The following is a 24,709-nucleotide window of genomic DNA, read 5'->3' as shown; positions in this document are numbered from 1 at the left end:
AAATGCGGGCTGCATAGGCAGCTGGGATGGTGGGGACACCCCCAGTCCTGGGAGAAATCCCTTGCTCGCTCTGGGGCGCTCTGTTTTCTTTTTCTTCTGCATTTGTAAAGTGTCTGAGGGTGTGGCTGAAACTCCAGAAAAGCATTGAAAGTACTTTTTGTTCTTGAAAATGTTACAGTTAATCTCTGGGTCCTGGTCTGAGGGAAAGAAAAGATCTTTGTGAAGAAAGGCAACAAAATGCAAGCATCTATCTCTTCCCTGGCTGGGGTTGCAGATTTGTTAACTCTGATATCAGCGGAGAAAGCGGAATTTGAGAGGTTATTTTAAAGCAGTGGTTCTTAGCCTGGGATCTCTGGATTCCCAAGAGCCCCACAGATGGTTTTCTGGGGGTGGTGGTGAGGGGGAGGAGCGGATCCTCTAGAATTGAATAGAAAAGTTTGTATAGACAGACCTTTTATTGGAGAGAGAGAGAGCCTGTGACTCTCTGGAGTCTCAAATCTGAAAAAAAATTAATAATCATTTTTTTTTCTTCTTGTTTTATTGTGGTAAAATATACATAACATAAAATGTACCATCTTAACCATCTTTAGGCGTACAGTTCGGTGCTATTAAATACAATCACGTTGTTGTGCAGGCATCACCACCAGCCAACCCCGTAATTCTTTTCATCTTGCAAAACCGAAACATCCCAGTCCCACCACCCCCAGGCCCTGGCAATCACCATTCTACTTTCTGTCTTTACGAATTTGACGGCTCTTAAGTACCTAATGTAAGTAGAATCATGCAGTAGTTGTCTGCTTGTGACTGGTGTATTTCACTTAGCGTATGTTGTAGCATATTACAGGATTTCCTTCCTTTTCCAGGTTGAATAATAGTCCATTGCATGTATATATCACGTTTTGCTTATGCATTCATCCATTGATGGACCCTTGGGTTGCTCCCATGTTTTAGCTGTTGTGAATAATACTGCTATGAACGTGGATATACAATATCACTACTTTTTAAAAGCAAGTTCATAAGCACAAGTTTCTCCTGTTTTTCTTTTAAAGATTTTATTTATTTATTTGACAGAGAGAGACGCAGCGAGAGAAGGAACATAAGCAGGGGGAGTGGGAGAGAGAGAAGCAGGCTTCCTGAGGAGCAGGGAGCCCGATGCGGGGCTTGATGTGGGGCTCGATCCCAGGAATGTGGGATCATGACCTGAGCCGAAGGCAGACGCTTAACGACTGAGCCACCCAGGCACCCCATCTCCTGTTTTTCTTTTGAGTAGAGTTCTATATCAAGAGATTTTCAGAATCTGTAATGCTTCCAAGCCTTGACTTACTTTAAAACTCCTTTTTTTATTAAGGCATAATTGACACACAATATTATATTAGTTTCAGGCATACAGCATAGTGATTCGACACTTGTGTACATGGTGAACTGATCACCACAATAAGTCTAGCCACCATCTGCCACTATACAAAGTTAATACAATATTATTGACTATAGTCCCATGCTGCCCATGCTGCACATTACATCTCATGACTATTTTATAATTGAGGTTCGTATATCTTGATCCTTTTCACCCATTTCGCCCCTGTCCCAAGCCCCTCTCTTCTGGCAAGCACCAATCTGTGCTCGGTATCTATGAGTCTGGGTTTTGTTTTGTTTTGTTTGTTTTGTTTTTAGATTCCTTATGGAAGTGAAATCATGCTGTATTTGCCTTTTCTTTTTTTTTCTTTTTTTTTATGGTTTCACTTATCATTATTATTTTTTTTTTTATTGAGTATTTGCCTTTTCTGTCTAAATTTATTTCACTTAGCATAATACCCTCAAGGTCTCTCCATGTTGTCACAAATGCAAGATTTCACTCTTCTTATGGCTGAGTAGCATTTCATTGTATACACACACACACACACACACACACACACACACACATACCCCTTTATCCATTTGTCCTTCAATGGATACTTAGGCTGTTTCCATATCTTGACTTTTGTAAATAATGCTGCAATGAACCAAGGGGTGCATATATCTTTTCAAATCGGTGTTTTTGTTTTCTTCTGATAGAAACCCAGTAGTGGATTTGCTGGATGATATGGTATTTCCATTTTAAATTTTTGTAGGAAACCCCATACTGTTTTCCATAGTGTCTACATCAATTTACATTCCCATTAACAGTGTACAGGGATTCCCTTTTCTTCATATCCTTGCCAATATTCTTATTTCTTGTCTTTTTGAAAATAACCATTCCAAAGGGTGTGAGGTGATATCTCATTGTGATTTTGAGTTGCATTTCCTTGATGATGAGTGATCTTGAGCATCTCTTCTTGTGTCTGTTGGCCATCTGTATGTCTTCTTTGAAAATTGTTTATTCAGATCCTCTGCCCATTTTTAAATTAGATTATTTGTTTTTTATTATTGAGTCCTGTGAGTTCTTTATATATTTTGGATATTAACCCATTATTGGTATATGATTTGTAAATATCTTCTCCCATTTAGTAGGTTGCCTTCTCATTTTGTTGATGGTTTCTTTCACTGTGCAGAAGCTTTTAATTTGATGTAGTCCCATTTGTTTATTTTCATCTTTGTTTCCCTTGCCTTTGGAGTCAGATCCAAAAAAGGGTTGTTAAGACTGAAATCAAGGAGCTTATAGTTTCTTGTAGGAGGTTTATGTTTTCAGGTCTTACATTCAAGTTTTTAATCCATTTTGAATTAATTTTTGCGTATGGTGTAAGATAGTGGTCTTGTTTCATTCCTTCGCATGTGGCTGTCCAGTTTTCCCAACACCATTTATTGAAGAGACCATCCTTTCTCCATTGTATATTCTTACCCCTTTGTCATAAATTAATTGACCATATATGCATATGTTTATTTCCAGGCTCTCTATTCTGTTCCGTTGATCTATATGTCTGTTTTTTACACCAGTATCTCACTGTTGTGATTATTATAGCTTTATAGTATAGTTTGAAATCAGGAAGCATGATACCCCCAGCTTTGTTTTTCTTTCTTAAGATTGTTTTGGCTATTCAGGGTCTTTGTGGTACTACATAAATTTAAGAATTATTTGTTCTAGGGGCACCTGGGTGGCTCAGCTGGTTAAGCATCGGACTCTTGGTTTCAGCTCAGGTCATGATCTCATAGGTCATGAGATGGAGCCCGCATTGCACTCTGTGCTCAGCAGGGGGTCTGTTTGGGATTCTCTGCCTCTCCCTCTGCCCTTCCCTGTGCTTGCGCATGGGCGCACACGCTCTCGCTCATAAATAAATAAATAAATAAATAAATAAATAAATAAATAAATAAATAAATAAAATAAGAAAAGAATTACTTGTTCTAGTTTTGTGGATGTAGACACTATCGAAAACAGTATGGGGTTTCCTCCAAAAATTTAAAGTGGAAATACCATATGATCCAGCAAATCCACTACTGGGTTTCTATAAGAAGAAAACAAAAACACCAATTTGAAAAGATACATATATATGCCACTGGTATTTTGATAGGGATTGCATTGAGTGTGTAGATTGCTTTGGGTGGTATGGACATTTTAACAATATTAATTCTTCCAGTACATGGGCATGGAATATCTTTCCATTTATGTGTGTTTTCTTCCATTTCTTTCATCAGTGTCTTACACTTTTTAGTGTACATGTCATCACCTTCTTGGTTAAATTTATTCCTAGGTATTCTTTTTGGTGTCATTGCAAATGGGATTGTTTTATTTTTTTAAAGTTTTTATTTTAATTCCAGTTAGTTAACATACAGTGTTATATTAGTTTCAGATGTACAATATAGTGATTCAGCACTTCCATACTATACCAAGTGCTCATCACAGCAAGTGCGCTCCTTCATCCCCATCACCTGTTTCATCCATACCCCCTACCAACCTCCCCTCTGGTAACCATCAGTGTGTTCTCTATCTATAGTTGAGAGTCTGTTTCTTGGTTTGTCTATCTTTTTTTTCCCTTTGCTTGTTTGGTTTCTTAAATTCTGCATATGAATGAAATCATATGGTATTTGCCTTTCTATGACTAACTTATTTCCCTTAGCATTATACTCTGTAGTTCCATCCATGTCATTGCAAATGACAAGATTTCATTCTTTTTTATGGCTGAATAATATATATATATATATTCCAAATCCTCTTTATCCATTCTTTAGTCAGTGGACACTTGGGCTGCTTCCATATCTTGGCTATTTTAAATAATGCTGCAGTAAATACAAGGGTACATGTATCCCTTTGAATTAGTGTTTTTGTATCCTTTGTATAAATACCTAGTAGTGTGATTGCTGGATCACAGGGTAGTTTTATTTTTAACTTTTTGAGGAATCTCCTACTGTTTTCCACAGTGGCTACACCAGTTTGCATTCCCACCAACAGTGCACAAGTGTTCCTTTTTCGTCACATCCTCTCCAACACCTGTTGTTTCTTGTTGATTTTAGAGGTTTGTTTTCTTGATTTCTCTTTTTTGATAGTTCATTATTAGTATATAGAAATGCAACAGATTTCTATATATTAACTTTGTATCCTGCAACTTTACTGAATTAATTTATTAGTCCTAATAATTTTTTGGTGGAGTCTTCAGGGTTTTCTATATATAATATCATGTCATCTGTAAATAGTGATAGTTTTACTTCTTCCTTTCCAGTTTAGATGCCTTTTATTTCTTTATTATTATTATTATTATTTGCCTAATTGCTCTGGCTAGGACTTTCCAGTACTATTTTGAACAAAAGTGGGGAGAGTGGGCATCCTTGTCTTGTTCCTGATCTTAGAGGAAAAGTTTTCAGATTTTCACCATTGAGGATGATATTAGCTGTGGGTTTGTCATATATGGCCTTTCTTATGTTAAGGTATGTTCTCTCTATACTCAATTTGTTAACAGTTTTTTTAATCATAAATGGTTGTTGAATTTTGTGAAACACTTTTCTGGATCTATTGAGAAGATCATATGATTTCTATCGTTCATTTTGTTAATGTGGAGTATCACATTGATTGATTTGCAGATGTTAAACCATCTTTACATCCTGGAATAAGTCTCACTTGATTATGATATATGATCCTTTAAATGTATTGTTGAATATGGTTTGCTAATATTTTGTTGAGGATTTTTGCATCTATGTTCATCAAGGATATTGACCTCTGATTTTCTTTTTTTGTGGTGTTCCTGACTTTAAAATTCTGAGTGTGTGTGGCCATGCATACATGAGCATGTTTGCCCACATGGGCATACAGCTGGGCTCTGGATGCTCTTTTCTTCCATGAGGATATAACAGCCAATGCGGAGAAAGCAATGGCTGGGAAAGGACTAGGGTCATCCATTTGAGCTTTTTCTGGAATTGACCCCTGCCACTTTGCCCTATTCCCGTGCTAGTTTACTCCAGGCACGTTGGGTAAGGATTGGCCAAAAAGGAACCCCTCACTGTTGAAGGAATGAGCAAGGGAAGACCTGATATTCTTTTCCTGGTCCTGAAAGTGTGAGACTCCCTCCTTTTCGTGCACCTGGCAGTATGGCCACTCCCTGAAGAAGTGTAGGTTTTGAATTCAGACCTGGATTTGTATTCTACCTCTCCCACCAACGGCTGCATTATTTGGAAGCCGTTATTTAAATTCTTTGAACTTTAGTTTCCTCATTTGTAAAGTGGGTATAAAATAGCTATCTTGAAATGACATTTTTAAAAAAATTTATTAGACATCTGGTTTATTCAAACATTAAACCTACTGAAGACAATTAACAGAGCTCAAGGAGTAGGGGGGAAAAAAACCTATCCAGCACCTGCTTCACTGCAAATTTCCTGGGGACAGAATTTCTGCGTTCTGTGCTACAGTCTCATCCTAAAGCATCCGCATGTGCTTGATATTGATTAACTTGAATAGGAGATGAGAAACTTTCTGTACATTCAATTTGGCAGGTAGCATTAGTGGTACAACTTTCAGAAACATTCTTAGGCACAAGAAAAAGCACTGCCTACAGTGAGAATCTTTGATAATCAAAGAAAAGAATGTCACTAAATATAATCTTACAAATAAGAAGGAAAATACACACACTTTTGCCAATGGACTGCTTTACATATCAGGAAAAATGTCACAATGAGATCTTCTATGAAATTAAAACACTAATTGTTGTACTCAACTTTTAATCGATTCTGAAGTTATTTTGTGGAATTAAAATTCAGAGAAAAAGAAAATTGATTTAAGCTAAGTGGAATTTAGGGAAGAAATGCAGAACTAATAAGGAATAGTAGCTGCACTTCTTTGGTTAACTCATTAAAAAAATGTCAAACATTTTCAGTCAAATTTTATTAAAAGAAAAAGCAGCAGATCACCATTACAATTCAAGAACCAAGTCTAAATATGCACTTGACAATAAAGCACATTTGAGTATGGAGTGAAAAAAGTTTTCCAAAAAACTGTCAAACGTATCCTCTCCAAATACCCAAATAATCACTTCTGCAGGTCTCTTGTTGAGTGGAATCAGAATGAACTGAAGATTGAAATGATACTGTTAAGAATAAATGGGATGATGTACCTAAGGTGTGTAGTACTAGGCGAAGCCATATAAATAGGAGCTGTTCCTTCATTAAAATCCAGGCTCCCTGCAATGGCATTGTGTATCATTTTAAAGGTAGGGATTTCTGGGGCGCCTGGGTGGCTCAGTTGGTTAAGCGACTGCCTTCGGCTCAGGTCATGATCCTGGAGTCCCGGGATCGAGTCCCGCATCGGGCTCCCTGCTCAGCGGGGGGCCTGCTTCTCCCTCTGACCCTCTTCCCTCTCGTGCTCTCTGTCTCTCATTCTCTCTCTCTCAAATAAATAAATAAAATCTTTAAAAAAAAATAAATAAAAATAAAGGTAGGGATTTCTATTGTGAAAGCGTTGCTAAACCTGGTCAAGATTTTTATTTTTATTTATTTTTTTAATATATATATTTTTAATTTTATTTATTTATTCATGAGAGACAGAGAGAGAGAGAGAGGCAGAGGGAGAAGCAGGCTCCCAAGGAGCAGGGAGCCCGATGCGGGACTCGATCCCAGGACCCTGAGATCATGACCTGAGCCGAAGGCAGATGCTTAACCATCTGAGCCACCCAGGCGCCCAAGATTTTTATTCTTTATGAAACTTTGGGGAAGGGAAATAAGCAAGTCTACCAAATAAACTGAAAAAATAAATCTGGATTTAGCAGCCATAAAGATGGAGGAGTTAAAGGCTAAGCTGGGATGGGACAGAGATACAAATAAAGAAGATCTTTTCTTATCTGTAACACGAATATTGACCCATCTCTGTGTGGGTGTTGGCAAAAGAGAGAAAGGCTATCACTCTTCACTGGGACACCTTGGACATGCCCTCACATTTTCACAGCAGATGAGCAAAACTCTTGCTGAGGAACTTACTTTCCATTCTTTTAATATTTTAAAAGATTATTTATTCAATCAACTGCACGGTGAAGGGAAAACATAACATTGTTTACAGCTAAATATCAATAGAATAAAAATAGGGAACAACAAACCACACACACAAAAAAAACACCTAAAACCAAGTCATTGTTTATAAGCTCTTTCTATATCACTACTTAGACAGAATTAATTTTATGTAGCTGCTACCAAGGTGTGTATACCATTCCATGTTCTACTCTTTTCCCACTAATTTATATAGACCCTTATTTCTATAGTCTTCACACGTAACATTCCAAGTGGAAATATTTATATTGATAAGTTTTATGTCTATATCACAAGCTATAGAGTTGGTTTTTTACTCTAAAATAGATGTTTATTCTATATACTTACTCAATGCCATTTCAATACAAATTCTCCTCCCCTTGTCAAAAGCTCTGATAACAATTAAGAGATTTATCATCTTTTACCAAATCACTCTCTAGAAAGACTGTATTAATACTAATCAGGGCCCCCAGCAATGGATAAGTACCCTTGAAGTGGACTTTTCCCCATATTCCCCAACAGTGCATTTGTAATTCTCTTTTTTGCTAACTTAACGAGAGTGAAGTATCTCGTAGTTGTTTTGATTTTCAGTTTTAAAATTATGATGAATGTGAACATTTTCCTGTTTTTTAAAACCGAACTATTTCTATCTCTTTTGTGTGAATTATCTAATCCGGAGGTTGGCAAACGATGGTCCTTGGGCTAAATATAGCCAGCTGCCTGCTTTTAGAAATAGAGTTTTATTGGAACACAGCCATGCTCGTTTGTTTGCATATTGTCGACTGCTGCTTTTGAGTTATAATGGCAGAGTTGAGTAGTTGTAACAGAGCAAAGGCTAAAATACTTATTGTTTGGCCTTTCACAGAAAACGTTTTCAGACTCTCATCCCATCTCTCCGCTCTTTATTCACTCTTGTTCTTCACTTTATGCTCCACAATATCAAAGTATTTGTAGGTCCCCTCCTATCATGATAATTTATATTTTCATGTCTTTACACATGCTCTTCCCTCTGCCTGGAATTTCCATACTCCACTCTGCCAGGAAGGTTCATCCTTCCAAATCGTCCTCAAGAGGTACTCACGCCATAAAGCACTCCTTTTAATTCCCATTTACAACGCTACTTTTTGTTGGATGATATTGACTATGTGAGAATCAAGAAAACAATGCCTGGGAAAGCACTTTGTAAAACTACAAGGTGCTTTATAAAAGTAACAACTTCTGGGGGCGCCTGGGTGGCTCAGTCGGTTAAGCGGCTGCCTTCGGCTCAGGTCATGATCCTGGAGTCCCAGGATCGAGTCCCGCATCGGGCTCCCTGCTTGGCAGGGGGTCTGCTTCTCCCTCTGACCCTCCCCCCTCTCATGTGCTCTCTCTCTTTCTCTCTCTCAAATAAATAAATAAAATCTTAAAAAAAAAAAGTAACAACTTCTAATAATAACTGTTGTTATACTTGCAGCATCAATGTACATCTTTGTTTCTACTTTTATTTCAAACCATTTACAAGGAGCTTTTTAGACCAAAGCACCCCGGTTGGCTCTCATGGAGTAAAGGTTCTGATAATAACTTTTCTATAATCCCTCTTTATTAAATACCAACAACATAGGTGCCTGGACTAGTTATTTCGGCAACACCAGAGGCTAATTCAGATTAATTATTATGTGTCTCATCAATTATTGAATAATCATTAGGATGACTCAGACATCAATCAACCAACCAAAGAGCCTAACTCTCTGAGCAGTCTTTCTGTTCCATCCAGAGAACAAAGGTTGGAATCCTTTATATTTATGGAAACCATAAATATAAAATATAAAATCCTGAGAAAATATGCTAAACCAAAAAGCCATTCTGTGTTTTGGTTACAGCAAATTATGCAAGTCAGACAAGAGAATACCTTGGAGAAGAGTTTCATATATTCACCCCCCCCCAAAAAAGAATCTGAACTAAAACACACATTATAAATCTAAAATGGTGCCTAGAATCTTTGGGAATTCTACTTATCTTTCCAAAATGTCTACTAGAACACTGAGAACATAGATCTGCACTAATATATCTATATCTATATATCTCTATCTGTGTCTGTGTTATATATCTCTCTCTGTAGATAGAGAGGGAGATAGATTTCTTTAGTGGGTCTGCATTCCTCTGAGTGTTCCTCCCCTCCTTTAGGAATCAAAAATATCTCAAAGAAAATATTTTCATGAAGTATGTATAAAAATTGTAATACAATGTTGCACGTGCGCCTATGTGTGTGAACTAATTCGGTTTGCTAATTTAAGCAATGATGTCCAGTGAATCCAGGTAAGAGCTTAGAGATGTGCTTTGTGCAAAGTTTAATATATGGGTTGAAAGCCACAAGGTTATGGCTCAGATTACACCGGGTGAAACCTCCGCCCATTGTGAATTCTGAGTTCCAGAGACAAAAGCTCTTAGTTATAACTGCATTTCTGGAAAGGAGGGCGCCGCTCTGCTCACCACTTCCATTAAGGAACAACTTCGTATTTTAGTGATACCTTTCTCTCAGGAAGTATGATACAGGGTAAGGTATATATATATATATATATATGCAAAGGAGGAAATTTGTTATTGATTTTCATTTCTACTCTGAAATTACGTGAAAGCTCAATGGCTTGTAGCAGTATCTCGGTCAATAAGGCTCCATTTGAGACCACCTTGAAGTTCAATTCTCTCCCAGTCCTTTTAAACTTCCTCTGGGGTCAGATTCTTTTGTATTTCATCATCTTTGGTGCTGAGATACTAGGAAGCTTTTTATTCATAACACCACAGAGAGGATTTTGCTAAAAGTAAAACCGAAGTGTTCCCAGACACCAAAGTTCTACCCCTCCTTTTTGGTTACAAATCAACATTGCCAAACACCAAACCTAAAAATCCAAGGAAAAAAAGAGATCAAGAAGGTGAATAGTAGGACTCCTTATTGTAAAGTGATATTTTTTTTCACATTAGGGTGTTGCTGGGTTTTGGGGGGGTTTGAACGGCAGAGGCACTAAGTGCAATGCTTTATCCCGTGGGGATAGGGGAAAGTCATTTATGTCAGACTCACCATTATGTGTGTGCACATTTTGTTCATAATACTTGTTAACGTTTATTGAACATTTACTGCATGTTAGTATGCTAAGTCTTTATATGGTTTCTGTTCTGTAGGGAAGCAATAAGTCGTCTGTGTGAAGCTGTCTCTGGGGCAAATGGAGCCATTAAAAAGCGAAAGGTAAATACTGGTATGGTTTTTTTGTTCTCTGTTTCTCTAACTAGGGGAAAGAGAATATCAAAATAGTTGATTCTACCATAGGAGCTAAAGTGCAGAATGGCCTTTACAAGTTGCTGTGATATCAGAGATGCACTGAAAGTTGGTCTTGTCTCTCACATTTTTCTGACTTGCCTGACACTCTCTGAAATGGTGATGTCTTGAGCGATGGAATGGAGAGAGCACCTGGGGTTCAAGTAAAAAAATCTGGGTTCCAGTCCTGGGTGTTTACTTACCTTTGGGCCTGGTCTCTCCTCTCTCTGAGACCCCATGCTTGTTCCTGTAAAGTAAAGTTAAACCAGATGACCAGGGTGGTACCTTCCAATTTCAGTATTTTATAATGTATCTATTCTGCATTTTAACATTTAGAATTTTTAGACTCCTTGGCCCATTTTCAAATGGAAAGGTGGGTGCTGGTAGGGGTGAGATAATAACACATGAGTAGAAGGAAATTTTCATGCTGAAAGAAAGCATAAGATTTGATGTTACATAGACTTGGATTTAAATCCTGATTCTGCCACCTGCTGTGTGATCTTGGACAAGTCCTTTCACCTTTTGGATCATTGGTTTCCCCAACTGTAAAATGGGAGAAAAGAGCACATACTTTATAGAGTTGTGTAGAATTAAATGAAATGGTGTCCACAGTGTCTGTCATATATTAGGCTTTCAATGGCAATGGTGGTTAGTATTATTGCTATTTAGTTGTCAACCCTAGAACATTTAGTTGTTTTGGAATGTGCAAAGGGGAGGTGCAAAGGGTTTTAAGATAACTATGTAAATCATGGAATTGTAGATTGTTTAAGAGAGAAGGAATTTTTAGAGATCTTCCAGTCCAGCCCTCCCATTTTGTCAGCTACTAGACTGGTTCAGAGAAGATTTGCCTTGAGTCACTCCGATGATGGTGAGCGCCAGCTATAGAAACCAGGTCTTCAGATTTCCAGCTTTGTGCTTTATTTCCATACCACCCTGCCTCATTCTTTATTAGTCTTCATTATTTTGCATAGGGCTGAACCCAGTGTCACCCAGAGTGACTCAGATGAGCCACAAGGCATGGAAAAACACTGATAAGTGGCCTTTGAATTCTATTAGAATTCCCTATTTACTAGTTTCTTTGACAAAACCCATGGCCCCAAAGTAGCCTCTGGCCTCCTCCTGCCTCTCATAACCTCTGCAAATAGGATGCTTTTACTGGATGGTCCCAACAAACAGGCTCACTCATTTAAGACTTTCTCTTTTCAAAAATAGGGAGTCCACACCCCAAAACAAAATAAAACAAAACAAATGAGGTTATCATCTTTCCAGAAAGTACACATGGAAAGAAAAATATATTGAGTTAATTTCCTTTGATAGCTAGCATTGATTGCATACTTAATACATGCCAGGGACCCTTTATGCACTATATTATCTTTATACTCTTTTTCCTCCCAATTTAAAAAATTTGTGGTAAAATATTCATAACATAAAATTTTAACCATTTTAACCATTTTTAAGTGTACAGCTCAGTGATACTATGTACATTCACATCATTTAGCAACCATTGCCCCTATCCATCCCCATAACCCTTCATCTTGTAAAACTGAAACTCTATACACATTAAACAATGACTTCCCAGTCCCCCATTTCTCCAGCCCTGACAACCACCATTCTACTTTCTGTCTCTATGAATTTGACTACTCTAAGTACCTCATCTGAGTGGAATCATACAGTATTTGTCTTTTTGTGACTGGATTATTTCACTTCATATAATGTCCTCAAGATGCATCCGTGCTTAGCATGTGTCAGAATTTCCTCCCGTGCTCATTTCAGCAGCACATGTACTAAATTGGGATGATACAGAGAAGATTAGCATGGCCCCTGGGCAAGGATAACATGCAAATTTGTGAAGCGTTCCATACTTTTGTAGCTGGGTGGTGAGCGTTAAAGAGGGCACTTGAAGTAATGAGCACTGAGTGTGGTACAGAACTGGTAAGTCACTAAATTCTACCTCTGAAACTCATAATACAGTATATGTTAATTAAATTGAATTTAAATTAAAAAAAAAGACATTCCTCCCTTTTTAAGGCTGAATAATATTCCATTGTATGTATGTAACACATTTTGCTTATCCATTCATCTGCTGATGGATACTTGGGTTGTTTCCATGTTTCAGCTGTTGTGAATAATGCTGCTATAAATATGGATATACAACTATCTGTTCAAGTCCCTGCCTTCAGTTCTTTGGGGTATATCACAAGTGGTAGAATTGCTGGATCACATGGCAATACTGTTTTTGATTTTTTGGGGAACTGGGAACTGCTATACTCTTTTCCATAGCAGTTTACTATTGTACATTCCTACCAAGAGTGCACAGGATTTCTATTTTTCCACGTCCTTTCCAACACTGGTTATGTTCTAGTGTTGTTGCTGTTTCTGCTTTTGTTTTTCACTAGTTACAGTTCTATCTAGATTTTCTATTTCTTCATGATTAAGTCTTGGTAGGTTTCATGTTTCTAAGAATTTGTCTATTTTATCTAGGTAATCCAGTCTGGTAATGTGCAATTGTTCATAGCACTCTCTTATAATCCTTTTTGTTTCTGTTGAATTGCTAGTTACATCCTACCCCACTTTTGTTCCTGATTTTAGTGATTTGAATCTTATTTCTTTTTTTCTTAGTCCATCTAGCTAAAGCTTGGCCAATTTTGTTGATCTTTTTGAAGAACTTACTTTTGGTTTCATTGATTTTGTCTATTGTTTTTCTAGTCTCTGTGTCACTGATCTCTGCTCTAATTTTTATTATTTCCTTCCTTCTACTAGCTTTGGGTTTAATTTGTTCTTTCTTTTGAATTCCTTAAGTTTAAAGCTAGGTTCTTGATTTGAGAGCTTTCTTCTTTTTTAATGTATGTTTATAGTTATAAATTCCTCCCTTAGCGCCACTTTCACTGTGTCCCATATATTTGGTATGTGTGTTTTTCATACTTTTTTTAATGATCACAAAAAAACCTAGACAGCAATTCTTTCTTTTTTTAGACTTCTGGTATTCAAAGGGCCTGGAGAGTTCAGCTAGCCCAAACTCTCATAGGAATTACTTTTATATAAAGCAGACCCCTACTCCCAACACTTGGGGAGAAGGGAATGTACCAGAAAAGTTCTGAGGGCTCAGATTTCACTACTTACTAAAAAAATTTGCTGCATTCCATTTTTTAAAACTTTTCATTAAAAAAAAGAGGGATTCCATCTCATTTGTTTTGTGTAAAGTAAAATAGAGAGGAAGAGCATGTGTTTTGACCCATTTTTAACACGTAAAAAGACTAATATTATTCTGTAACAAAATCCTTAACTTAGAGTGTTGTTTTGCTATTTTTAAAGCCTCCAGTTAAGTTCCTATCTACAGTACTTGGCAAAAGTAATCTTCAGTTTTCGGGAATGAATATTAAACTGACCATCTCAACATGCAGCCTCACACTGATGAATATTGACAACCAACAGGTAAGATCATGAATGTCATTTATAGTTTAACATATGTATTTTTCTAGAAGAGTCTGCGCATAATAAAGAAAGTAAAGTTTCAGAGTGTGCCTTAAATTTAATAAGGCACAAGGGAAAAAAATCTGCCAAGGATTTATGCATAACAATAATTAGAACAACAGTATCATTAACCCGTCACTGGCATTTAACTGCTTGCATACTTGCCTCTACCTAATTGGCTTTGTAATAGGGACTAAGGTGCAAATAACATTGTAAAAACCATTTGGCAAATCAAATTCTTGAGTCGGTTGTTTATTACTTTCCACCAGTGCTCCCCAAAGAGAAAGCAATTCCATTTTCAGAACTAACAGACTGTGTGTTGGATGGATGGTACAAATGAAGGACAGAGAGGAAGGGTGATGTTAGGGTGAATAGTCTAGCAGACTAAAATTTAAGCATAAAACATTTTCTTCCAACTTTTAAGGTTGAAATGCTGTGTAAAATGTTATTACATAAACACGGTTTTTTTTCTTCTTTGATGATTTATGATACCATGGTATGCCTGAGTTCTCATTGTGAACCTTATTTCTCAAAGAACAGCGTCACTGAAGCAAATATAGAAGATAAACAGGCACTGGACTAAATGTGTACCTTCAACTAGGGCACTGTTTGACTTGCTTTCTTATTTTTTAAGCTAAATTCCATATATCAGGTTATTTATGTGTGTTAGAGTTTAATTCTTCTTGGTCTAATATGTTGTGATTCGAGGTTCTTAACATTTAAGGTTTTACTCTATGGAGTACTGTTGATCAGGGCCTCATGGAAGGTTGAATGTGTAGTTGGCTGTGATAAAACACCATGGAGCTTAGAGGTCACATGTAGGTTGAAATCCTGGCTCTGCCACTAACAAACAAGTTACTCTATCACTCAATTTTCCCATTAGTGAAATGACATTATAGTACCTATTCACAGAGTTTCTGAAAGGATGGATTTAGCAATAGTATGTAGCATTGGGTTATTTAGAGGATTAAGTAAGATCATCAATGTAAATCACTTGGCACAGTGCAGTACCTATTACTATTATTTACTCAAACATTTTTCCTATTTCCTTGAGACATTTTCATAACCTCAGTGCTTAACAGGGAAAGCATATTTTAAAACATAAAATTATAAAATTTTCAGTAACATATAAATACAGTTATATACATTTTTGACTCCAGTGTTTTTGCCAAAAAAATTCACTTGCAGTTTTGAGGGCTGCTTTGTTTTCTAAGTTCAAAAGCAGAGTAAAATATATTGCTTCACAGTAGTATAAAACTCCATAGGGGAAAATGCTTAATATGAAATAGTTCAAAATAAATTCCTGTCTAGCTGGGTCCTGATTGGTTATCCAAGAGAGGGGATACCATTGGTATGACGACAGCAGAACATTTGAGGCTGTGCTTGGAAGATGCAACAGATCTATGTGGAAGGGAAAACAATCAGTCTTTCAGATGCTTTGCCCATAAGACGTTTGTAAATGTAAAATTTATTTTTAGTTTTCACCCATGTGTATGGTACCAAGGGTGCTTATTGCCTTGAGCTGTGAGATCTCATTGAGTATAGAAGCACTTGCATTATCTCAGAATTTTGTAGGGGAGGAAGAGTAAGCAAATCTACAGCCATCATGGTGACGGCCTTATGCGCAGAATATAACTAGCATTTAAAAAAAATGGTTCTTGGGCGCCTGGGTGGCTCAGTCGGTTAAGCGACTGCCTTCGGCTCAGGTCATGATCCTGGAGTCCCGGGATCGAGTCCCGCATCGGGCTCCCTGCTCAGCAGGGGGTCTGCTTCTCCCTCTGACCCTCCCCTGTCTCATGCTCTCTCTCTCTATCTCATTCTCTCTATCAAATAAATAAATAAAATCTTTAAAAAAAAAATAATAAAAAAAAATGGTTCTTTCTATGGGGTGACTGGAAGGAATGGGGAATTTAGGAAGAATAGGGTTGTGGTATGTGTGGTAGGGGCATAGTTTATGCTCATTGCTTTCTCTTCTACTACAACTTTTCTGGGCTACTGCAATTAGAGGGGGTATTGTCACATGCCCTTCATCCTTCTGGCAGAACAGAAGTAGGGACAGTGGGCATGGGTGGCTTCCACTACCAGTACTTATTGCAATGAGTGCCTCTGGAAGTGAGACATCTTTTCTACACTGGTGGCATGGTTATGTGTTCAGCCCACTGGTGGAGTGAGGACCAAAGTTAGGATCTCATTGACCTCACACCCAGGTGCTGATTCTTAAAAATAATTGTGAACCGTTCTGCAGGCCTATGGGAAATGGTTTGGTAGTGATGGTGATGCGGCGGGGGTGGGGGTGGGAGTAGCATAAAAACGATGTGCAACTGCATCTGCTTCACTCAAGAAGCTTTATAAATCCCATCAAAAGGGCAAGTAAAATGTTCAAGGGAGGAAGGCAGCAGAGAAGCGACCTTATAGTTGTACATGAGAGGATGATTTACTAATTAAGTTCTCCTTAAAGAAAGCTACCCTTTGAAGTTCTAAGATAAATACCAAGAAATAGTAATGCCTCCCTTCCCCGCCCCCCAACTTCTAAGATATACTTTGGACTGAAAACATAAACAGGTTCAAGTTTGTAGATACATTCATAGATGACAGAGTATTTATGGGTCACGCAGTTCACATTCATCTTCGGCCACTGAGAACAACTTCAGGATTATAAGCATTCACTCCCAGAAAATGTCTCAGAGGCAGAAAATAAAATTATATTAAACATGTAATGCTTGCAATTTTTAAAACTTACCATATTTGGGGATGGAAAATACATTTTGGAAAAGCAAGTTTTAGGGATTTTTGTGTATTTTAAAAATTCAAGCAACAGACTTGCTTTACATACTTTAATATGTTTTAAAAATTCAAGCAACAGACTTGCTTTACATACTTTAATATGTTAGGGACTTAAGCAAAAATGTCAGGCTCAAGAGCTCCCACTCCCACTATTCTTTACTCATATCTACAATCCTACCACCAACTCTAACAGCTAGTGAAATGATACTAAGAAGGGTAATAGAGATAAAGAAGGTAAAATAGGCAGAAAATGGAGACATCCTTTAGTCTCCATGAAGAGAGGCCAGGCAGGTAGTGCTTACTGTCCAGGGACAAGGAAAACAACGGTGCAAGCATAATGATACATGGTGAGTGCCACCTGGCCTCCATGTTGGGGAGACAACACTGGGAAACATGGCAGTGCAATACCTTCCCTACGTAAAGGGATATTGGATGCTTTTTCCCACATGACTATAGGTCAAGGGCTGCCAGATCTTCAACTTTTGGGGAAAAAAAAAAAAGATGGAAATCTGGGAGTTTTGCTGCACTCTCTGGGTTATGAGATGTTGGTCTTTAATTAAAGAATTAAAATTTGAAGCATGAGACAAACAAAATAGATCTGTGTCCTTAGGGCAGCCAATGTAGGACAATCTAAGCAAAAATTTATTATATGCATAGATCCAGAAAACTACACCCCCATCACCCTACATACTCACAAGGTTTTTAAAGTTCCCTCTCCCCATTCCGTATCTCCACCCTCGCCCCTGTTCACAAAATAAGGACCAGAATCTCTCTAGAACTCCTTTCTTTAGTTCCCATTAACCCAGATTTGAACCAGGTAGGCTGGTTCCAATACGTGTTAACTTTAACCTTTAAAACAAGTGATTTTATGCTTTTAAAAGGGGTGTTAAAATGCTACCATTTTCTATCTTCAGTAAATACAAACAAGCATTAATTTCAGTAATCTCTCAGTTTACTATCCATTTTCCCAAGACCAATGAACCAACCATCGGGAGGGGTGCATTGTGGAGTCCAGGTCTTTCTCCCCAACGTGAGCCTTCCAACCCAACAAGGAGTCATTTTCTTTTCTTCTCCTCTTGCTCCCTACTCAGTCCCAGAGAGGAACCTAATCACACTTCCTGGTTTGAAGACCAGTTTTTTTTCTATTTCCTGACATGTTTATCTGGAGGTACATGCAACTGGTTAGTTACCTGTGCCCTGGCGTCCTACACCCAACCCCAAATTCAGTTAATTCACATCATACAATTATCTATGCAGACTCACCTAGCTGCAACTAAGCTGTTTGAAAATGCAATGAAAGTGAGGCATGGGAGAGGTTAAGTGCTAACATCTCACCTATTATTTCCCTATCTATTCTCTTACCAAGCTAGTATTTAAATAATTATCACCCTCGTCAGTCCTCTACTTTACAGAAAAGAACCCCCCTCCTTAAACTAAAAGACAAGATCACTGTAACATAAATAAGGCTGAGTTGTGATGTTGTATTGGATGTGTCCTTTACTGCCATAATGAGCAGATGGTACCTTTTTATTGATCACACCTACTGATACACTATTTTACTGGGCACAGCTTACTGACATTATTCTTACACAATTTCAGAACCTTAATAACCACAGCAACATGCTAATAGGACAGCTTTTCTCACCTGGCAAATTCTTTTATAGGAATTTGCCAAATTTAATACCCACAAGTTAATTTATACATCAGTTATTTGAAGCTGGAGCACTTTCCCTTATAGTGGCTATTTAAATCATAAAATGGTTTCAATAATAAAATAGGGGCGCCTGGGTGGCTCAGTTGGTTAAGCGACTGCCTTCGGCTCAGGTCATGATCCTGGAGTCCCGGGATAGAGTCCTGCATCGGGCTCCCTGCTCAGCAGGGAGTCTGCTTCTCCCTCTGACCCTCCCCCCTCTCATGCTCTCTCTGTTTCATTCTCTCTCTCAAATAAATAAAATCTTTAAAAAATAATAATAATAAAATAAAACAGCACAATACAATAAAAAGTAGTGTTTAAAGTATGTGAACAATACTATTGGCCAAACAAAATACACAGAACAAGAAATTTTATTATCTTGAATGCTGGTGCATAACCAATAACAAGCTTAATTAGAGGAGGAGACAAAGAGGGAAACTTCAGATACTGAGGTGGATTTCTGGGCAGGTTTAAAACTTTTAAAGGTGGAGGGCATAATTGTTCAGTCTTTTTTTAGATGTAGGGCTTTCCTTTTACTTGACATGTTCACTAAAACAGTTATGCTATGAAGTTCAACCAAAGTCTTTCACCTGTAAAGTTAAATGAAAAACAGAAAGCGAGTAGAACAATTTCTCTATTATGTAAGAGTATTAGAAATAGTTTGTTTTGTTCTTTCACATACATTTTAATGTCTAAATTTGAAATTTTATCATGGATGTCTTAATTTTTGAGTTTTAAAAATGGTTAAGACAACGAATTTCCTTGAATTACAGATCATAGTATCTTTATAAATGACCAAGATACATGTACAAAGTTTCAGATGCTCTTGAAAACACATTCTGAGATACAGCACACATGATACGTATTTCTTTTTGGGTTTGCTTCATACCCAATTTATTTTACACGAAAAATTTAGCCGTTCATCACCGGCTTGGACAGACCACAAAGTGGAATCTTCAGAGTTCTCTCAGTAGGCTTTCAGTCCAAATGATTCAGACATATTGAGTCCTAAATTGGATGTATTAGTTACATTTTCTCATGTAATTAATATCACTGGGGTCTTGTACTGGTAGTTTGTCTTGGTCGTAACTTATTCTTGCAAAACCATCCCTTACAGTGAAATGTGAAAGGTATTTTCTCCAATGCAAGGAAAATAATCTGGATCAATAACAAAGTCAAAGCCACAGGTGTTTCAGGAACATTCTTGAAAACAGATTTCCACAGTCCTAAGATGTGTTTTCTTCTTCCTTAACAATTCTTTTTCATAACTGTGCAGTCACTGCCCTATTCTATTCTGCAAAACAACAACACACACACACAAAAATTTTTTTTTGAGGATCAAGTTTTTCATTGGCACGGTACGATCTGGATCTGGAATGAACCCAAAAGACAGTGGGAATGTTGGGTCTCTCCTCAAGTAGTTTCCTCCTCTTTTAACAGCACGTAATTACTCTCTATCAATAATCTCATCACAGCCGAGTTCTTCGGTCAGGCGATTGACAACCATAAGTGAAAAAAGCTCTTCGATAAAAGCCAACTGATCAAACGGGGTCTTCTCATAATGCATTTGAAACCCACCATCCAGGGCTGCTTCCCTAGCTCTGGATGTTCTCAGAAACATCTTGTTGGCTTCTTCAAGGGCCGCTGATACTCTGTAGCCTGCACCACTCAGCTGCTCCTCTTCCGGATAATCATAGTCGTCCTCCCAGTCATCAAATTCCTCGCCCTCGTCCTCGCTCTCGAAGTCAGGGCCCGCGAGCTGGCCTGGCTGCTCCCCAGGGCTGGGCCGGTTAGCAAGGCCTCGCTCCCCCTGCGGCTCCGCCATTGGCTGGGCCGCCTCCTCCTCCATTGGGCCTTCCTCCTCGAGCTGTGGCGGGGCCCCGTTGCGGGAGGGGTTCGGGGATGGCTCCCGGCTCCCGCTGCCTACCTCCATCTGCGGAAGGTCACCCTCGCCAGGCATCACATCCATCTGCAGGTCATTGCTCTCTTCATACAGCTCGGACAGCTCGTTCATTTCCGACATTGTACAAGCAGCTCAACCTCTCGCAAGGCGTTTTTGCAAAATCGGAGCTACGCGGACGAGCCGTTCTGCGCGTGCGCAAACGCCGTGCGCTTGCGTGACCCTGTGCGTTTGCGCGACCCCCAGACACCGCCTCCCGTTTGGCGTGCCCCTCGGGCGGGGGCTGCTCACTGTTCCGCGGGGAATGGTGGTCCAGCTTTCGATCCGTTCAAACTCCCTAGCTAGACACTCGGCCTATAAGAGAGTTACTTAATCTCCCCTTTCTTAACCGTTCCGCTCTTATGATGCTATAAACTTGAAAATACAACGTTTAATCCTCCTCCCCCTGCTCCTTACCCCTTCTGCTCTCTCCAGCTCCTCTTCCTCCCACCCCAGGCAAAATCGCTTCTGCTCCAAGGTGTTAACCCCCTTTCATTTGTACGATTAGGACTTCTAAATCCACACCTCCAAATCACACAATGTTCCCAACCACCGATCAAAATACTGAGAACTGATCCATTCAGCTCTTCTTCTGTTTTCCCCATTAAAAAAAAAAAGTTAAATTCACATATTATCTATCTCCTTAAAAACACATATGCTGAAGAAGTACTTGGTTCCATTTATTTTCGTAGGAGGTAACTTCCCATTGTCATAAATTTGGTGTGTATTCTTTAAATCTTTTTCCTTTGCATTTATATGGATCTTTATGTCCTCGTGGAAAAATCTTACTTTGTGTGTGGGTTTTTTGTTTTTGCATGCCTTACATAACTTCAATTACAAAACAAAAAGCCCCTCAGCAATGTCTTGAAGATTTAGCTTTGTTAGTGTACATAGATGAGTCTTTTTTTCCTAGCATTTCATTTGTATAGCTATACTATAGTTGACCTAATTATGCACAAATAATTTACGATTTTTCGATATTATAAACTATGGTTAAATCACATCCATATGCACCAATGTTTCTCTAGAACAAATAACCTACGAGTGGAAAGGCATAATTGTAGGGTATGTATACTTTAGGTTTTTTTTTAAGATTCGTTTTGACAGAGAGAGACACAGCGAGAGAGGGAACACAAGCAGGGGGGGAGTGGGAGAGGGAGAAGCAGTCCTCCCGCTGAGCGGAGAGCCCGAGGCGGGGCTCGATCCCAGGACCCTGGGATCATGACCTGAGCCGAAGGCAGACGCTTAACGACTGAGCCACCCAGGCACCCCTGCATACTTTAGTTTTAACACACAGTATCAAACTGCTCTCCAAGATTGCTCTCCTCAGCAGTGTTTGAGAATATCCTTGCCACACATGGTTTTGTTGAGCAATTTTATCAATTTAATGATATCTTGTTTTATTTTCCATAGCCTTGATTTCTTGGAGATTGAGTATTTTTCAATATGTTTATTGAAATTTGTGTTACTTAAGAAAATTAACTGGTCTTATTTTTGGTTTATTTCTTTTTGTTATTGATTTGTAGGAATTTCTTATAAACTATATGAATACTTTGTTTTACATGTTGCAAATATATGCTCCCTGCCTGTTGTTATTTGTCTCGTTTCACGGGTCTTTTTTTTATACAAAAGTTTTAAAATGAGTTTTCCTGTAATCAAATTGAAGGGTTTTTTCCTATCTTTTTCTTTCTATTAAGATGGATTTTCCTACTTCACAGATCACAAGCATAACTTTTTATTTGTCTTCTAATATTTGAATAGATCTTTTATGGATAAAACATTTATATAAATACTATGAGGACAGGATTTGTTTATATATTTTTTACATGTATCCAGCTAACTCAGCCAACTCCACTAATTTAATCACTGTCCTTTTGTTGGCTGTTTGGTGCCACATTTGTCATAGACTAAAAGACAATGAATATGTAAGTTTGTTTTTAGACTTTGTATTCAAATGAATTTCTGCCGTTTTATAGTATGTCTTGCTGATAAGGAAAATCTTCTCTCTTTGTTCTTTAAAAAATTGCCTTAGCTCTTTGCACATTTGTTCTTCCATGTGAATTTTAGAAGTAGCTTGAAATGTTACCTGAATGACATAGATGGAATTTTTACTGGAGTTGCGTGGAATTTACAGATTAATTTGGGGGAGAATCGACATCTTTACAATATTGTCTTCTCATTCATAGAAGTGATATATATCTTTCTACTTGTTTGTGTCTTATTTATACCCTTCGATAAAGTTTTCTAAAAAGTCTTACATGATTCATACTAGTTTTATACTTAGGTACTCTTGTAAAATATACCCCTTACCGCAATACAATATCTGATTAGCTATTGCTGGTATGTAGGAATGACAGTTGATCTTTATATATTGATTTGTTTTTAGTAATCACTTTTCTTTTTTTAAAGATTTTGTTTATTCATTTTACAGAAAGAGACACAGCGAGAGAGGGAACACAAGCAGGGGGAGTGGGAGAGGGAGAAGCAGGCTTCCTGCAGAGCAGGGAGCCCGATGCAGGGCTCGATCCCAGGATCCTGGGATCATGGCCTGAGCCGAAGGCAGACGCTTAACGACTGAGCCACCCAGGCGCCCCGTGTTTTTAGTAATAACTTTTAACTGAAATATAAATATAGAAATCACAAATATAGAAAAGTGCACAAGTTGTAAGTGTGCAGCTTGATTATTACAAAATGGACGTATTTGTGTAACCACTACCCAGATCGAGAAACACCATTTGCAGGATCCCAGAAAACCATTTGCTTTCTCTTCCTTTGCCCCACTATCACCATCATCCTGATTTGAAACAGAATAAAATATTTTTTCCTGTTTTTTTCTGAACTTTATAGAAATTAAACCATGCAGTGTATATTCTTTGTGGTCTAGCTTCTTTTGCCCAAGAAATATGTTCTTTGCTACATAGTAGTCCATTGTTTGAATATCACAGTGATCATCATTGGGATTGTTTCCAGTTTGGGGCTATTACAAACAGGACTGTAATTATCTTTCTTGAGAAGATCTTTGGTGCAGTATTCACACAATCCATTGGAATACAGCTAAGAGTAGAATTGCTTGACCATCTTATGTAAGCAGAATTGTGTATAGATTAGGTTAAACAATTCTGACGATGAGATTAGCCAATTGATGCACAGTTGGTATTTCAATGAACCTTCAAAGCAGTATGACAAATACTTCTCTGTAAATTGGTCATTACACTGTGGTTTCCAAACAAGCAAGCCTAAACTCTCAAGTGAAAGAGATCGTCTTCTTGGCTAACTAATGCAGTTCACTGGGATAGTCTACTTCATATTGAAAATCTTAATGTTAGGGCCTTAGTATGCTTTTGGTGGTGAATGACTAAAACCCAATTCAAACTAACTTATATAAAAATTAATAACTAAAATAGAAAAACTCATAAAAAGATAAAGGGGGAGGGTGCCTGGGTGGCTCAGTCGGTTGAGCGACTGCCTTCGGCTCGGGTCATGATCCTGGAGTCCTGGGATCGAGTTCCGCGTCGGGCTCCCTGCTCAGCAGGGAGTCTGCTTCTCCCTCTGACCCTCCTCCCTCTCGTGCTCTCTGTCTCTCATTCTCTCTCACAAATAAATAAGTGAAATCTTTAAAAAAAAAAAAAAGATAAAGGGGGAAATGTATTGGTTGAAGTGATGGACTAAATATTACCACCAGATTTTTTTTTTTTTTTTTTTTTTAACTCTCAGCTCTGATATTGTCCAGAGGGAAAGCTTCATTCTTCCATCAGGCTTTTCCCACATGGCAGCAAAAGATGGTTCCCAGAAGCTTTGGACTTAAACTAAGGCCCTTAATGGCAGAGAGAGGTGCATTCTTTCCTATTATCCATTTCAGTTCCTCTCCATGATATTGATTGGCTTTGCTTTATCCAGAGGGTAAAGTCCATTCTGATGGGCTAGACCTGGATCCCATGTCCAGCCATAAGGAGAGGGGCAGTGATATGGGCATGTCAGACCTACTTGAACCTCATGAGATTATTACAGAATGGGGACGGAGTAGTTTCCAAAGGGATGCTGAGCAGGCAAAAACAAAACATACAACTGTATGTCCGTTACTGTTAGATTGTATGTAACTAGGCATAATTAATTTGTAGCA

General features: G+C 38.2%; 2 protein-coding genes and 1 non-coding gene across 3 annotated transcripts in view; 2 read left to right on the top strand and 1 right to left on the bottom strand.

The window, feature by feature from the left end:
• The window catches only part of SHC4 (SHC adaptor protein 4), a 129,916-nt gene that overhangs the window by 57,253 nt on the left and 47,954 nt on the right, over window positions 1-24,709 (top strand). The window contains exons 3-4 of the mRNA XM_006736807.3: window positions 10,570-10,633; window positions 14,015-14,134. Of these exons, the coding sequence (XP_006736870.1) occupies window positions 10,570-10,633; window positions 14,015-14,134 (184 nt within the window). The remainder of the gene's footprint in view (window positions 1-10,569; window positions 10,634-14,014; window positions 14,135-24,709) is intronic.
• LOC115942154 (U6 spliceosomal RNA) lies at window positions 12,463-12,568 on the top strand. Its single transcript, XR_004076775.1, has one exon. It is a non-coding gene; the product is annotated as a U6 spliceosomal RNA (small nuclear RNA).
• Window positions 19,004-20,755, bottom strand: EID1 (EP300 interacting inhibitor of differentiation 1). Its single transcript, XM_006736806.3, has one exon. The coding sequence runs from the start codon at window positions 20,671-20,673 to the stop codon at window positions 20,098-20,100; it is 576 nt and encodes a 191-aa protein (XP_006736869.1). The 5' UTR covers window positions 20,674-20,755; the 3' UTR covers window positions 19,004-20,097.

This window comes from Leptonychotes weddellii, chromosome 9 (assembly GCF_054177405.1).
Source record: "Leptonychotes weddellii isolate Sample4059 chromosome 9, ASM5417740v2, whole genome shotgun sequence".
In the NCBI taxonomy this organism is placed as follows: Eukaryota; Metazoa; Chordata; class Mammalia; order Carnivora; family Phocidae; genus Leptonychotes; species Leptonychotes weddellii.
Note: the sequence above shows the minus strand (reverse complement) of the source record. Positions and strands in the feature narration are given on the sequence as shown.